This window comes from Nannobrachium achirus, assembly GCF_963921795.1.
Source record: "Nannobrachium achirus genome assembly, chromosome: 17".
Classification (NCBI taxonomy): Eukaryota; Metazoa; Chordata; class Actinopteri; order Myctophiformes; family Myctophidae; genus Nannobrachium; species Nannobrachium achirus.
Window position 1 is genome coordinate 52281691 of NC_137824.1, and position 15319 is coordinate 52297009.

General features: G+C 44.1%; 1 protein-coding gene across 1 annotated transcript in view; it reads left to right on the forward strand.

Annotated features, from left to right (window-relative positions):
- The window catches only part of fat4 (FAT atypical cadherin 4), a gene marked incomplete at its 5' end in the record, with an annotated part of 157505 nt that overhangs the window by 111020 nt on the left and 31166 nt on the right, over positions 1 to 15319 (forward strand). Inside the window, 2 exons of the mRNA XM_080745854.1 lie at positions 10406 to 10586; positions 14165 to 14415. Coding sequence (XP_080601980.1) covers positions 10406 to 10586; positions 14165 to 14415 — 432 coding nt within the window. The remainder of the gene's footprint in view (positions 1 to 10405; positions 10587 to 14164; positions 14416 to 15319) is intronic.

Consider the following 15319-nt stretch of genomic DNA (forward strand, 5'->3'; position numbering starts at 1 on the left):
ATTATGTAATAATTGTCACAGCCCTACTAACCAGAGACAATGCAAATGGGGAAAACAGGCAGTGGTTTCATTCAACCTCGTAAAATAGTGTAAAATGTACATAACTACTGCAGCAGTAGGAATGGGGGTGGGGGGGGAAGCAAAGGGACTGGGGACAGGGTTTGCCTATGGAAACAATACTTTCTAACCACGATTCATGGCAGCCACCGGTAGGCAGCTGACTTCCCCCTCCTTCAATTTTCCTCCGGCTCTCTTTTCTTTCCATGGTAAAATGACGTCATTTGTCACTTAGCATCGGGCCAGACGGCTTCGGGCACTGCCAAACCCAGACAGAACCTTTCTCACCATACCTCCCCCCCCCCCCCCCCCCTCCCCCCCCGTACCCTGTCTTGAGCATTGACACACAGGAGAGGTGACATTCTCCACCCCTCCACTCATCTGAGTCATTGACCCAGACACCCTCCTTTCTTTGGCTTAACCAGATTCCAGTAAAGACCGTTTAAAGGAGATGCTGATATTTTTTTAGCAGGCTGTGAGAGCATTCCGCTGTGGTTCGGTCACCCGTTCTAAAAAAGAAAAAAAAAACGACCTGGCTTCGCAACAAGGCGTTTTGATTGTCAGCCACTGTTCCTGTCATTTACAGGTACTCCAGTTGTTAGGAAGGGAAGGATGCCTAAAGTCTGAGTTATACTCGGGTTGCGCGTTCAGGTCGCGCACAGAAAATAGCAGATCTACTAGCTTACAACATGTTGCGACTGGGGATGGCACGATGTGAAAATTTCATATCACGAGTCACGACTATTGTGACGAAAGAAATCGTGATTTACGATATTATCACGATAATCGAAATCCATTATCCTGGGGTGGAGTATCTGCCAAAAATAAATAGCAGATCTACAAGCTCTTCTGAGCTTGTAGATCGGCTATTTTTTTGGCAAAGACATTTGATGGAGAGTGAAAAAAAGACTGTATCAAGTACGTAAATTATAATTACCTTTTACCAATTATAAAGGGTTTAAATGGTACCGGATATGCAGCTTGGCAAATAAAAGGTGAATTGATCCCAGTGCATGATGGAGGATGATATCACAATAAATGAAATCTCCACAATACGATTATCGTGAGTGTTTTTATATCACGATATACGATAACATCGCTTATAGTCCCATCCCTAGTCGCGACGCAACACGCTGTACACTTGTAGATCTGCTATCCTCAGCGTGCGGCACTGGCGTGCAACTAAATATAATTCAGGCTTAAGCCAGGGCAGACATGGCACGCGGGTGCACGTCGGCCATATTTATTTAGTGCCATCCGTCACATCCATGGAACGTCTCACCCCAGACTTAACTATGTCTGACAACCGCAATTTGCATATATTTGCATACCTGCCGTAGATATAGTGTTCCCTGATGACTATATCTGTCGGCCAGCAGAATGTAACAAGATAGATCTGAACTATTTACACGCTGGACAGAAGGGCTGGGGAGAGCAAACAGCTGCCAGGGGTTATGCGATATATCAGTGATCCCGGGGAGACTATAAGAAGGCACGTCCCGCGCGGCCGTGGGCCGAGGTGTGTGTGTCTGCGTGAGATGCTGCGAGAAGCGATACGACCGGAAAGATGTGAAAAATGCCCCGTTTGAACACCCCCCCCCCCCCCCCCCCCCCCTGCAGACCAATGCCTGTCAGCAACCAGGGGTGTCGCACCAAATTCTGGCCCCTGGGTACAAGGATTCACTGCGGGCCCCCCCCCCATGAATGCTCTTCATAGGGAGAGGGGGTTTAACCCTTTTAGACCGGGAACGCATTGTTAGGCATTATTTTGTGCTTTAACTATTGAAAAATAGCAGATTTACAAGCTCACAGTGCGGCACGCCCGAGCACCGAATGAAAATTTGTGCAAGTCTTTGAACATTTCAAATCTTTTTTTCTATGTCAGTGTTGCTCAAACCATTTCATGTGAAGGACCCCCAGAATTATATGTACCGGTATTTGGCCATGGACCCCCCATCTCAAAATATTTAGTTCCAGGGACCCCCCCAGAAGCAAAATTTGAGTTACAAATGTTAGCTTAAAAAATACATATATTCAAAGATTTGCACACATTTTCACGACTTCAAGAAAATAGCAGATCTACTGTACAGGCTCGCAGCGCAGCACCGAGCGCTGTGAGCTATTATCTGCTATTTTTCAATAGCTAAAGTATAAATAGCTAAAGTATAAAATAATTAGGGCCCCCTCCACCTCCTTGGGCCCTAGTAACTCAGTCCCACTTCCCCCCCTCCCTTGTGACGCCTCTGTCAGCCAACCACTGAGTTCAGCACAGGTTCAGAGCCGGAGCGAGGCATCAGGCATGTTGGGGGGGTTTGTGTGCATTCGAGAGGAGAGGGGGTTTAGTGTTTGGGGCATGGGGGGCAGGGTGGCCTTGCGCCGCGCTTACCGAGGGATTAGCCCGGGGTAAGAGTGTCCTGCCTCCTCAGAGACCCATCCCTGATTTGTTCAGTGACAAGGGGGGGGGGGGGGTGCTTGGTATTGCAGGTCAAAGGTCACACGAGTGCCGCGACTAAGCGGTCAGTAAGGTGCCGCGGAGAGGAGGAGGCTGATGCTGTCTGTCCTCTGGAGTGAGCCGGTAAACAGGTTGTGACGTCACATCCTGTACCGAAAGAAAGTGCAGGGGTGTCGCACCAAAGTTCTGGGGCCTGGGTAGGCTACTTTAACTGTTGAAAAATAGCAGATATACAAGCTCGCAGCGCGGCACCGAGTGCCGCGCTGTGAGCTTGTAGATCTGCTATTTTTGAAAAAACGTCTTTGAATGTTTCAAATCCTTCTAAGGTTTTTTGAGAAACCTATGTTTCTATGTCAGTGGTGCTCAAACCTTTTCATGTGAAGGACCCCCAAGATGATATGTATTTGGCCACGGACCCCCATCTCAAAATATTTCGTTTCCAGGGACCCCCCAGAAGCAAAATTTGAGTACATGTTCACTTATATAAAAATATACATACATTCAAAGATTTGCACACATTTTCACGACTTTTCAAAAATAGCAGATCTACAAGCTCGCAGCGCGGCAATCGGTGCCGCGCTGTGAGCTTGTAGATCTGCTATTTTTCAATAGCTAAAGTATAAAATAATTCCAGGTCCCTCCACCTTGGGCCCTAGTAACTCAGTCCCACCTTTCCCCCCCTTGTGACGCCCCTGCTGAAGCATAACGCCTGGAAGCAAAGCACATACACACACACACACACACACACACACACACACACACACACACACACACACACGCACACCCCCTGTTGCTTGGCTCGCTTCCGTTGTTAGTGTGAAGGAACAATGTGATTGAAATGCAACAGCCGAAATGCAATGGTTGCAACACACTAGCAGAGGGCAGCTCGATTTAAGGGAAAATATACTGCTTGGCTCTGTATTTAAATACAAATATTTTCCCAGACTCTCACTCTCTCGATAGAAGCTAATGGCTTCTGTAGACAAAAGCCGTTTCCTAGAGCCACTTATCAGTCCCAACAGCTTCAGCCTGTACAGAACATCTTTGATCAACAACAGTCTTAAGGTAGTTGTTTACCGTCAAAAAGGGGTTTGCCTAGAAACAGTGGCTCATTGCCTCATTGACTTAAAGCAGTGGTTTTCAAACTTTTGCATGTCAGCGACAAAAGTAGTAAGTAAGTAAGACCCCCAAATGAGTATGAATTTGGCCGCGGACCGCCGGACCCCCATCTGAAGATATTTTGTGCCAACTAGCCCCATAAGAGATTTGTGTTGTTAAAATGTTTAAAAAATATAAAAACAAAGTTTAAATGTTTTTTTGAAAACAGCAGATCTACAAGCTCACAACACGTCACATCATGACACATCGTGAGCTTCTAGACTGTGAGCTAGAAGAGGGGCATGTGAGAAATCAGGGGCGGAGGTTGTGGTTTGCTAGCCATGGAGTGTGTGTGCAAAGTTTGGCATGGATAGGGGCAACAGTGCCAGAGATAAGTGTCTGCAAAAAGAAACCTCATGGTGGCGCTAGAAGAGGGGCATGTGATAAATCAGGGGCGGAGGGTGTGGTTTGCCAGCCATGGAGTGTGTGTGAAAAGTTTGGCATGGATAGGGGTAACGGTGCCGGAGATAAGAGTATGGCCAAAAGTGTGACGTGACGGAGGGACGGAGGGACTGACAGACAGCCGGTGGAGGATGTGATAGTAACTGCGACCTGACGGTCGCAATAAAATAAAAAAATCACACTTGTGTGAACTGAGCGGTGGAGGCTGCGTGTGTGTGTGTGTGTGTGTGTGTGTGTGTGTGTGTGTGTGTGTGCGTGCGTGCGTGCGTGTGTGTGTGTATTTGTGTGTGTGAATGTGAGTGTGAGTGTGCCTAGCTGGCCTGAACAACAGCGCCCCTCCCTTAACATGTGTGGTCAGAAAAGGTATAGCAGCCAGGCTACATACACCACAGGCTACATACAGACAGACAGACAGACACACACACACACACGGATACACACACGGCCACGCTATGGAGACGGTGTGACCACCGCTCAAAAATCTATAGAGAGTTAAAGAGGTTCAACTGATTTTGATGGTCCCCGGACCCCACTTTGAGAACCACTAACTTAAAGGGACACAGAGCACACCTCAATTAAGAGGATCAGTCAAAGAGCAACAGGAACATTAACCCAAGCGCTGCGAGCTTGTAGATCTGCTATTTTTTTTTAAAGTCGTAAAAATGTGTGCAAATCTTTGAATATATGTATTTTCAAAGCAAACGTTTGTAACTCATATTTTGCTTCTGGGTGGTCCCTGGAACTAGATGTTTTGAGATGCGGGTCCGTGGCCAAATAAATATCAGTTTGGGGGTCCTTCACATGAAAAGGTTTGAGAACCACTGACATAGTAGTCTCTGACATAGTAGTCAAGAACAGACTAACTGAGCTCCAGTTAGGTGAAAAGGACCTTTTCTTTGACGATGGCTGGCCAGATTGCTGAGGTAGAAACATAGGTTTTTTCAAAAAACCTTAGAAGGATTCAAAAGACACGTACTGTATAGAATCGGGTCAAAATTCTAATTTTCACAGTTTTTCAAAAATAGCAGATCTACAAGCTCGCAGCGCGGCACTCGGTGCCGCGCTGTGAGATTGTAGATCTGCTATTTTTCAATAGTTAAAGCATAAAATAACGATACACAATATAGTGTACCCGTTCTGAATGGGTTAATCTGTTGCCATGGCAACCTCCTTCGGAATGATGACTTGTGTCAGCCCCATGACATTGCAAACTTGATTGTGCGTCACTGTGGAATTGTGCAGGCAGACGATTGCCCACCTGTGTTGCTAACAGTGTGAACTTCATTAAGCAAACCGCTCAATTGATGTGGCCCTTGGCCACATGTGGTGTTCATTTTAATTGCATAACCACTGCTTAGGATGACAAAAAGTCTGCATGCTACCTTAATTACAAACCACAATGATTTATGTATCGCGCTCGAAGCACTTCCTCAGCGCCTTAAATACTTTGACAATAAATGTGTAACAGGTTGCGCTAGCGTCACTTGTAACTTGTGCCACTTTGCTCGTAATTTATATCCCCATGATCACAAATATTTGTGAACTTGGATACATAATCACCTCTAAATTAAACTTTGCCTATATTTGGTTATAAACATAGCATCTTATGAAAGTCAACAAGACAGCGGAGTAGCAGAGTTGTGTGACTCATTCTGGTAATGAGTCAGCTAAAGATTAGTGTTGTATGGTCTATGGCTTTCGTACGTTTGGGATGAAGCTTGTTTACGTTTCTCTCTTTTTGTATAATTTATTTTGCTGCTGGAATGCAGTTGTGTTTACGCATATGGCCCGAACCGCGCGTGTGAGTGTTAGCAAGCACTATTTTGATTAGAGCACCTGGATGGATTTATGATAAACCTCACTGAAAATCTGAGATCCCACTGGAATTACATGTTTTGTCATTGGCCGGGTTTCCCAAAGCGATTTTAGCCCATCTTAAGCCCATCGCATCTCACGCATGGTCGTAGAGACCAAGCCCCGATCGTCATGTTCCCGTGTTTACATGGGTTTGGGCAGAGCGACTTTTTTAGATTCCCAAAATCGCTTTGGGAAACTCGGCCATTTACTTTATTATCTTTATTCGTTCAAGATATTTCTGACATTTATTATACAATAATATATTTTGAATGACAGTCGTCACAGCTGAAGACAGTTAGTTGCTTCATATTCAAAATGACCTACAGTATGGTATTTTACACCTGTGACTTCACTAGTTCAACCACAGCCTGCTAGTGATCAGCTCCAGTGCATTGGTACAGTAGGTGCGTTCAGTCCTTGCTTAAAGAAAAGCTGACATTTTACAGCAGGGGTCTTCAACGTTTTCAGGCCAAGGACCCCTTAGTTGAGAAAGAGATGAAGCAGGGACCCCCACAACCTGTTCATAGATTCCATATAGTTTCATTGTTTGACAGCACAATCATCAGTGTGTTTTGGATTCGTGTCAATCTGTATTTTTAGATATTAACCACTTGAACCGTCAATACTTAATAAACTTGACCTTTCATTCTGTACTTAGTCTGCTCTTTTTCCCCTCTACACCAAAGCTTTTTGCCGAAAATAGCCGATCTACAAGCTCACCTGTGAGCTTGTTGATCTGCTATTTTTGGCTAAAGTTCTCAGAATATGGACGCTAGGGTTCAAGTAGTTCATATAAAAAAAGGAGAAAAAAGGTTTCTATCACACAAAGATTTGGAGGACCCCCTGTAGTACATTTTGTGTACTTGGTTTTGTATGACAAAAGTGTTGTGGTCTGTCCATGAAAGTCCAATCTTAATTAGCTACTTCCTGTCAATCAAAAATGTACTGCATGGTTACATCGACAGGTACTAACTTTTTTCAACCAATGAAATGATGACTGACACACGTCAATCCCATGGCTCGATGTGTCAATCCAACAACTCAGTGGTCCAGGACCCTCAGGGTTCCATGAGGGGTTACAGTTCTGTAACTGAACGTTATGGGGGTTCTTGAAATGATAAAGGTTGAGAACCACTAATTCATAATGTAGATACTAGAGGCTGGTGCGAGAGAGAGAGAGAGAGAGAGAGAGAGAGAGAGAGAGAGAGAGAGAGAGAGAGAGAGAGAGAGAGAGAGACTTAACAAACAGCAGGTATAGGATGAGAATCAAGTGTTACATAATACTTCATTGCATGTGTGCTGAACACACTGAAAATAACCAATATACAAGGTGCTACACTGTTCTTTTTGTTTGTTTGTTTTTTACAACTTTATTTTAACAGTTTTTATGTTATAAACATGTACATACAATTCAAAAAGACTTGGCAGTGCTACACTGTTCTGAAACTTTTAAGATGGCAGGTCAGAGCATTACAAACGTTCTAATTTGAGACTTAAACACTTATACTACAATATGTATGTGAAAGCTTTGGAGGTGAGAAAGAGACAATGCAGTAACTTTGACTGCCTTGTTGCAGCATGCAGCACACTCGCGGTGCACTTAGCCCAATCCCATAGCTCGTGGGGATGGAATGGTCGGCTGAGACAAGGAAATAAGTCACGATATGGTCACAAAAATCTATTTATTTGAGTCTTAAAGGGCAACGTGATGATACGTCTTTAGGGAAAGTTGACAATGACACAAACGCACGCACGCACGCACGCACGCACGCACACACGCACACACAGACACACACACACACACACACACACACACACACACACACACACACACCGCCACCACCATCCCCTGACCCCCCCTCACCTCTTCTAATTTTCCTCCCCTGAGATTTTTGACTGCTTTGATTTCGCATGGCTTCACGTTAAGAGAGATTATTGGTGGCCACCCTCCAAATGTTTTCTATTATTCCTTATTAATTCCAGCCCCCGCTGTATGCAAGCTGCACTTCAAGCATCTGATGTTATTAACAGCTGAATACACAGAGACACAAACTCACAGAGTTTATGTTACAGCACTGTGCACTCCAGGATTTAGTTTGGAGTGTGTGTTGGTTTATTTGCTAAAGCTACAGTGTGTATGGAGGAAGTATGTACAGTTAATTTGATTCATTTTGAGTAATGATTGACAGGCTTGTCAAAAAAAAGAGAGAAAAAAGGACAAGAAAAATAAAATGGTCAGCTTTCAGATCCCATCCTGACTCAAACGTCAGGTGCCCTCTACTCTATAAACAACACAACTACCAGTAGCAACAAACCATTTCGCAGTACATCCAATACCTTAAAGGACTTTTTTTTTTTACAACAAGGGTTCATATTGTAATTAGAGAAAAGAAAAGATGAGTGTTAAAAATGTTTTCATTTACTGCTTTCTATTGTTTTAGCGATTTTAGTATTTTGATTTCAGTGGGTGGGGGCATGCGTACAAGTGGCTAAATATGTATTTTTAGACACAATAAGCCGGCAATTTCTTTGTTACTATTTACACCAGCCCCCATAAGTCACATCTGCCCATGACGGATTATTGTGTCTAAAAAGACATATTTAGCCACTTGCATGAATGCCTCCAACCACTGAAATCAAAGTAATTAAAATCGCTAAAACAATAGAAAGCAGTAAATGAAAACATTTTAACACTTATTTTTTTTTCTTTTCTCTAATTACAATCTAAAATATGAACCCTTTGTAAAAAACCAAAGTTGTCCTTTAAAAGTTGTCCACCAGTCCCATGTTGTGACTTTCAGTATAAGCACTGATCTGGTGTTTATGTTTGAATTATGGATCAGGCCTTTAAGCATGCCATTTAAGGAAGCATTATGGAGGGCAACACCAAGGCAAGGCAGATGTCTGAGTCCCTTTTTTCCTCCTTTCTTCAGGTTTTTCTGCATTGCGGCTCTACTTTCATCTGCTATTGATTTAAATCCGCGCCTCTGGGCCCCATGAGCCCCGTTTCGTCACTCGCTCGAGGAGAAAAACGGTTAGATTTTCGCTGAAAATAGCATTTTTCTTGTTTTCTCAGATTCCACAGACTAACTCGCTCGCTTGCCTTGCTCGACTCTAAAATAGATCCATTGCCATGGAGATTAATCCATTCAGAACGGGTACACTATACTGTGTATCATTATTTTATGCTTTAACTTTTTAAAAATAGCAGATCTACAAGCTCACAGCGCGGCACCGAGTGCCGCGCTGCGAGCTTGTATATCTGCTATTTTTGAAAAATCGTGAAAATTCGAATTTTGACCCGATTCTAAACGTGTCTTTTGAATCCTTCTAAGGTTTTTTGAAAAACCCTATGTTTCTATGTCAGCAATCTGGCTAGCCATCGTCAAAGAAAAGGTCCTTTTCACTTAAATGGAGCTCAGTTAGTCTGTTCTTGAGAGACTACTATGTCAGTGGTTCTCATACTTTTTCATGTGAAGGACCCCCAAAATGATATTTATTTGGCCACGGACCCCCATCTTAAAATATCTAGTTCCAGGGACCCCCCAGAAGCAAAATTTGAGTTACAAACGTTCGCTTTGAAAATACATAGTCAAAGATTTGCACACATTTTCACGACTTTTTCAAAAATAGCAGATCTACAAGCTCGCAGCGCGGCACTCGGTGCCGCGCTGTGAGCTTGTATATCTGCTATTTTTCACCGGTTAAAGCATTCAATAATCCTAGGCCTAAATGGGTTAAATCTATGTGTGTCCAAAGACCCCAGGAAGGACGCTGAAGAGATTGTGTTTCAGAGATATTGAGCCCCTTTTGATGTGTTGTGCGCTGATGTGTGTTGATGTGGCAGCGGCAGCCCTATGGAAACCAACACCAGCGGCCAGAGACATTTGCTGGAATAAAAAAAAAAAAGTAAAAAAAAAAAAAAAAAAAAAGCAACAGGAAAATTGTGGTTGAGCCCTCCGCTCCACCACCAGGATGAATTGCTTCAGTATGGGACGAAATGCAAATGACAAGACTATAAAACAAAACACCAATAAATCATCACCAGCCATTGTCCAAAAAACACAAAAGAAGACTGAAATTCATTTGGGCGACCGTGCCCTTCGACGACAATAACCGATTTCCGACACCACCGCGCCGCATCGTTTAAAGTCGAAAATCATACGTTTTGTCATATGGATTCTGTTGATCGTCTTGGTCACAAGTGGCATAAGTAGTGTGACCAAGTCGTTGTTCCATACTTGTTAGCATTACCTCATTTTCACCTCCCCTTCCCTCCCCTATATCGTCACTGTCGGGTGGAAACCATGTATGTCCAAGACCGTTAGTTTTGTGTTCATCATTTTAAAAATGAACTAAACTAGTGAAAACAGCAGATCTACAAGCACACAACGCCTCGCGCCTCGTACTTTTGTGCGACAACCTTGTATGATGAAGCAGGGATTTACTTGGTGAAAAAACTTTTTCTTTCATCTACAGGTTCTCCACCGCTCAGCGGAACGGGCACGGTGACAGTTCTGGTGGACGACGAGAACGACAACGTCCCCGTTTTCACCTCGTCCTCGTTCCACACCACCATCGCCGAGGACGCCCCCACGGGGACGGACGTCCTGCTGGTCAACAGCTCCGACGCTGACGTGGGCCTCAACGGAGTCATAAGGTAACAGACGTGGTTAGAGTCCTGGAGCCTTTTCCTTAATACTCTTCTCTCTCTCTTCCTGAATGGATGCCCTTCCGTTGCCCCTGCGGTAGAATGAGTTTGCTTCCTCACATAGGCTACAGTACAGTACGAGTGCATACAGTACACACACAAATACAGTTCTGCGAACGTCACACTCGATTTTAACTTCTTCACGTGTTCATTTTGTCCTCTTTTTTTTGTGTTTATGTCTATGGCTCTTCAAAGCTAGCGTTGAATTTATTTTGCAGTAACTTGTGTGATTTGATATAGTCAATTAGTCATGCAGGTCAAGTTTAGATTGCTAAACTGTTGGGCAGAGACCTATATGTCCGACATCGTTCCTTTTAAAAAAATTATCCACAAGTTTCCAACGTCCCATCGTGCATTGCGCAGAAGGTGAGCGGCAGTTCCTTTGTCACAGCCGAGTGTGATCTACAAGCTCACAGCGATTGCATCTGCGACGCGACGTGAGCTTTACTGTATGTCAGCTGTTCACCCGATGTGTCCCACACATAATTCTACTGTAAATCACCGCGGAAACAGGTGGATAAATCAAAATGAAATAAAATTGTAAAAATAGACGATCTACAATCAAAGCTTGTAGATCTGCTATTTTCACTACTTTTGTGCGACAAAAAAAAACATATACAATTGAAATATGGAGATACAAGGATTCTGCCCGACAACGATCCGCTGATCTGCTCGATTGTAAAACGGTGTGGACAGTTCCGTACAAGACTGAGGGCTTTGTTGTCGCTGTTTGTCTTACACTCTCCATGACGCATCCGACACATCGTTTCCTGATTTTGTGACATATGCCAGGCCAAGTTAGCAATTGATGCCAGGAGTTGTTGTTTTGTTTCATTTTTATCCTCTTTTTGCAAACCCATTGTTCGGGGCTGTAATTCTCCAGCTGTACGGCAGCTTTCCTTGCACTCTGCCCCTCCCTTTGCCCTCCTCCAACCTCCATAGAGGGTGGGGGGGGGGTGGAGGGGGCAGGGGCGTCACAAGGGGTAGGAAAGTGGGACTGAGTTACTAGGGCCCAAGGTGGTGGAGGGGCCTTAATTATTTTATGCTAGTTTAACTATTGAAAAATAGCAGATATACAAGCTCACAGCGCGGCACCGAGTGCCGCGCTGCGAGCTTGTAGATCTGCTATTTTTGAAAAGTCGTGGGAAAATGTGTGCAAATCTTATGTATTTTGTAACTCAACTTTTGTTTCTGGGGGGGGGGGGGTCCCTGCACATTTGGAGATGGGGGGTCCGTGGCCAAATACATACCATTTTGGGGGTCCTTCACATGAAAAGGTTTGAGCTCCACTGACATCGAAAAATAGTTTTTTTTTTTTTTTTTTTTTAAACCTTAGAAGGATTTGAATTATTCAAAGATTTTCATGATTTTTCAAAAATAGCAGATCTACAAGCTCGCAGCGCGGCACTCGGTGCCGCGCTGTGAGCTTGTATATCTGCTATTTTTCAATAGTTAAAGCACAGGGGCCCCACAGTGAATCATTGTACCCAGGGCCCAGAATGTGGTGCGACACCCCTGTGTGGGGGGTGTGGAGGGGGCTGTGTGAGAGATCCTGGATGCTCTCTCTCAAGCTGGACGTCAGTTCAGACCACAAGCCCTCCTTTTTACCCGGTAACCCCACTGGGTACATGTTGGGGGTATCGCAGCATGCTCTACTTTCCCAAAACATGGTAATGAGGATGTTAATTGTCTATGACAGTACGTGTAGTGCCCATCGGGGGTCCTGGGGGAGGGCGGTTCGTTCGAGGCCCTTAATAGAGACCAGCACCGCGTGCCCGTCCGTTATTAGTTTCGATTCTCACAACCCCGTTAAATTTAAGACCCTAAACTTTTAACTTGTGGCGGGTGCCAGCCGTGTATGAACCACAAGGGGCCGTGTTTTTGGACAGTGTTTAAGAGTTGTTGTGAATGTCCAAATGAGCCGGTGCCCAGTCTATGTTTGCACTTTGTTCTGTGCTTTGTCCTTCCATGTCTGAGATGGGGGGGGATGGGGTGATTTAGCAGGAGTCCTTTTCAAAATTGATGCCGGTGTGTGTATATGTATGTGTCGTCTTACGTTTGCATCTGGGACACGTTGGGGAACTTCAGAGATATTGAGTGAAACCCGATCCTCGTTGGAAACCAAAAAAGTATGGCTTTTCCTCTGGTCATAAAGAATTCTGGGGTGTCTCCAGTACTAGACGTAAGCAGAGCGAGAGCAGCAACTTGAACCACATGAGACTCCTGTGAGCTGAGGAGGATCACAAAGGCAGAAAGAAAAGAATGATTGCTTTTCATAGAAGGTGGCCGTGTCAAAAATTGGTTAACAAAACAGACTTTGAAGAAGATGCAAATGTGTTTACTGAATGGGGACCACTCGAATGCATGATCCTACTGTATGTGACTGCATGTGTTTTTGTTCAATCTGATTCATTCTTTTAAAGCCTGATACAGTGCCCTCTATAGGACATGAGGTGACACTACTGACCAAGAGCATGAAGAGTTCTATCTTTTAGTTAAACCTATTTAGGCCTAAAATTATTGAATGCACCGAGTGGAGGTGGGGGGTGGGATACGTGCATTTCGTCACCGTCGGGTGGAAACCTTGTATCTCCAAGTTTCAAATTAGTTTGCTCTTTTCATAAAGCAAAGCCCTGCTTCATCATACAAGACTGTCGCCCAAAACTAGTGAAAATAGCCGATCTACAAGCACACAACGCCTCGCACCGCGAGGCGTTGTGTGTTTGTAGATCGTCTGTTTTCACTAGTTTAGATAATTTTAAAAATGATAAATACAAAACTATCGGTTTTGGACATACAAGGTTTCCACCCGACAACGACGATTTGCTTTTGATACCCCGCTTCTGCCCATTCCTTTTTATCACTGGTGGGGATGTGTTTTATCCCTGCTTCTGTTCAGAATTAATTGAATACACGCATTTGCTTTAGGGAAATGTAGGCTGTCTGATACAGTATGTTCACGTCACAATTTAAAATTTAATAAAGATCGCACCTGTTTGATACCGCATGTGTCGTGGTATCAAACACAACACGCGTGTCGTGGATATCTCCTTGTATGGGCCATTCTGTCCTTGACATTAGTTATCTCCATACATGGAGTTCCGTGCTCATACGGACACTCTTACGGACACTTTTTGGGGGGGAAATCTTTGGGAAATCTTTTACAATCTTTATGTGATGGGTTGTGATCTTGTAGATTTGTCAGTGGTATATACAATATATGGCTTAAGTAATTAACACATCTAGACTTAGTAAACTGGTCCTGAGTTGGCTCTGTAATTGGACATTTTTTTCCCCATCTAGATCAAACGTCTCCGCCCAAAATCTACAAGTTCATAATGCATCACGTTGTGAGCTTGTGAACTTTTGGCTATTGTTTCCCCCCCAGAATATGGATGCTGGGGATCAAGTCGATAAATGGCTAATATAAATGTCTCCTCCTCTGTTTAAAAATAAATACATCTATCCCTGCTCTTATTGCTCTTATTGAAGGCCCTAATTTTGACGATACTTTTCCCCCCATACAGCTACAGTCTGACTGGAGGGAATGGTCAGTTCTCCATCAACCCAGCGACGGGGCAGATCATCACCAGCTCCCTGCTAGACCGTGAAGCCAGAGCTAATTACCAGCTGCTGGTGGTGGCAACAGACGGAGGACTGCCCCAGGCCATGTCCAGCTCCGCCACCGTGTCCGTGACAGTGACCGACATCAATGACAACCCTCCTCGCTTCCACCACCATCCCTACGTCACTCACATCGCCTCCTCCACTTCATCAGGTCGGTGTTCCACAAGACACACTCGTCCTTTAGTTGTTCTGGAGGCTGTGATCCACTACTTTTTATGTTTTGCTGTTATTGTAATACAAGTCCATTCTCTGGGATACACGCACCCAAACAATGTGCAGTATTGAGGCTTACGTTAACTGCCAATACAGATAATAAGCCTGTGGCAGAAATGTAAATGAAATAGCTTAGATTTGGGGTAAGTAAAAAGTCAGATCAACCCACTAAGGAGAAAATTGCATGTGAACTGCCAACTTGGTTCTTGCCAACACAATTGATTATACAGTTTTGTAATAAAAGCTTCTGCACTTTATTGACCAGACACACACATATTGGTGCAAGTCCATAATAGCCTATGTGTAGCCAAGCCTTGGGTCTACTACTGTACTTACCATGAGTTAAAATCAAAGTTCTTTATTTTTGCACAATTGAGTCAGCTTTCTTTCTGTGCTGTGTTCTCTCTAGTGTTGTATGTATAGCCTGAGCCCATATAAAGCACTATTAGACAATTGGAAACCTGCCAATCAATTAACCGCTTGAACACTAGCATCGCGATGCATTGTGAGCTTGTTGTAGATCGGCTATTTTCGGCAACGATTTTTGGTGTAGAGAGGATTTGGGCCCTGGCATTGCCTGTGTTAGTTACTCCCCTTATCACCAAGTATACCCACTAATAAACGTAAACAATTATAGGCTTCTTGCATATCGTCGTTGCCTATGTGGAAACCTTGTAATGTATGTCCAAAACCGTTTGTTTTATATTTATCATTTAAAAAATGAACTAAACTAGTGAAAACAGCCGATCTACAAGCACTCAACGCCTTGCTCCGCGAGGCACTGTGCGAAGGCCTTGTATGGTGAAGCAGGGCTTTTACTTTGCCGGCAGTGACGATATTAT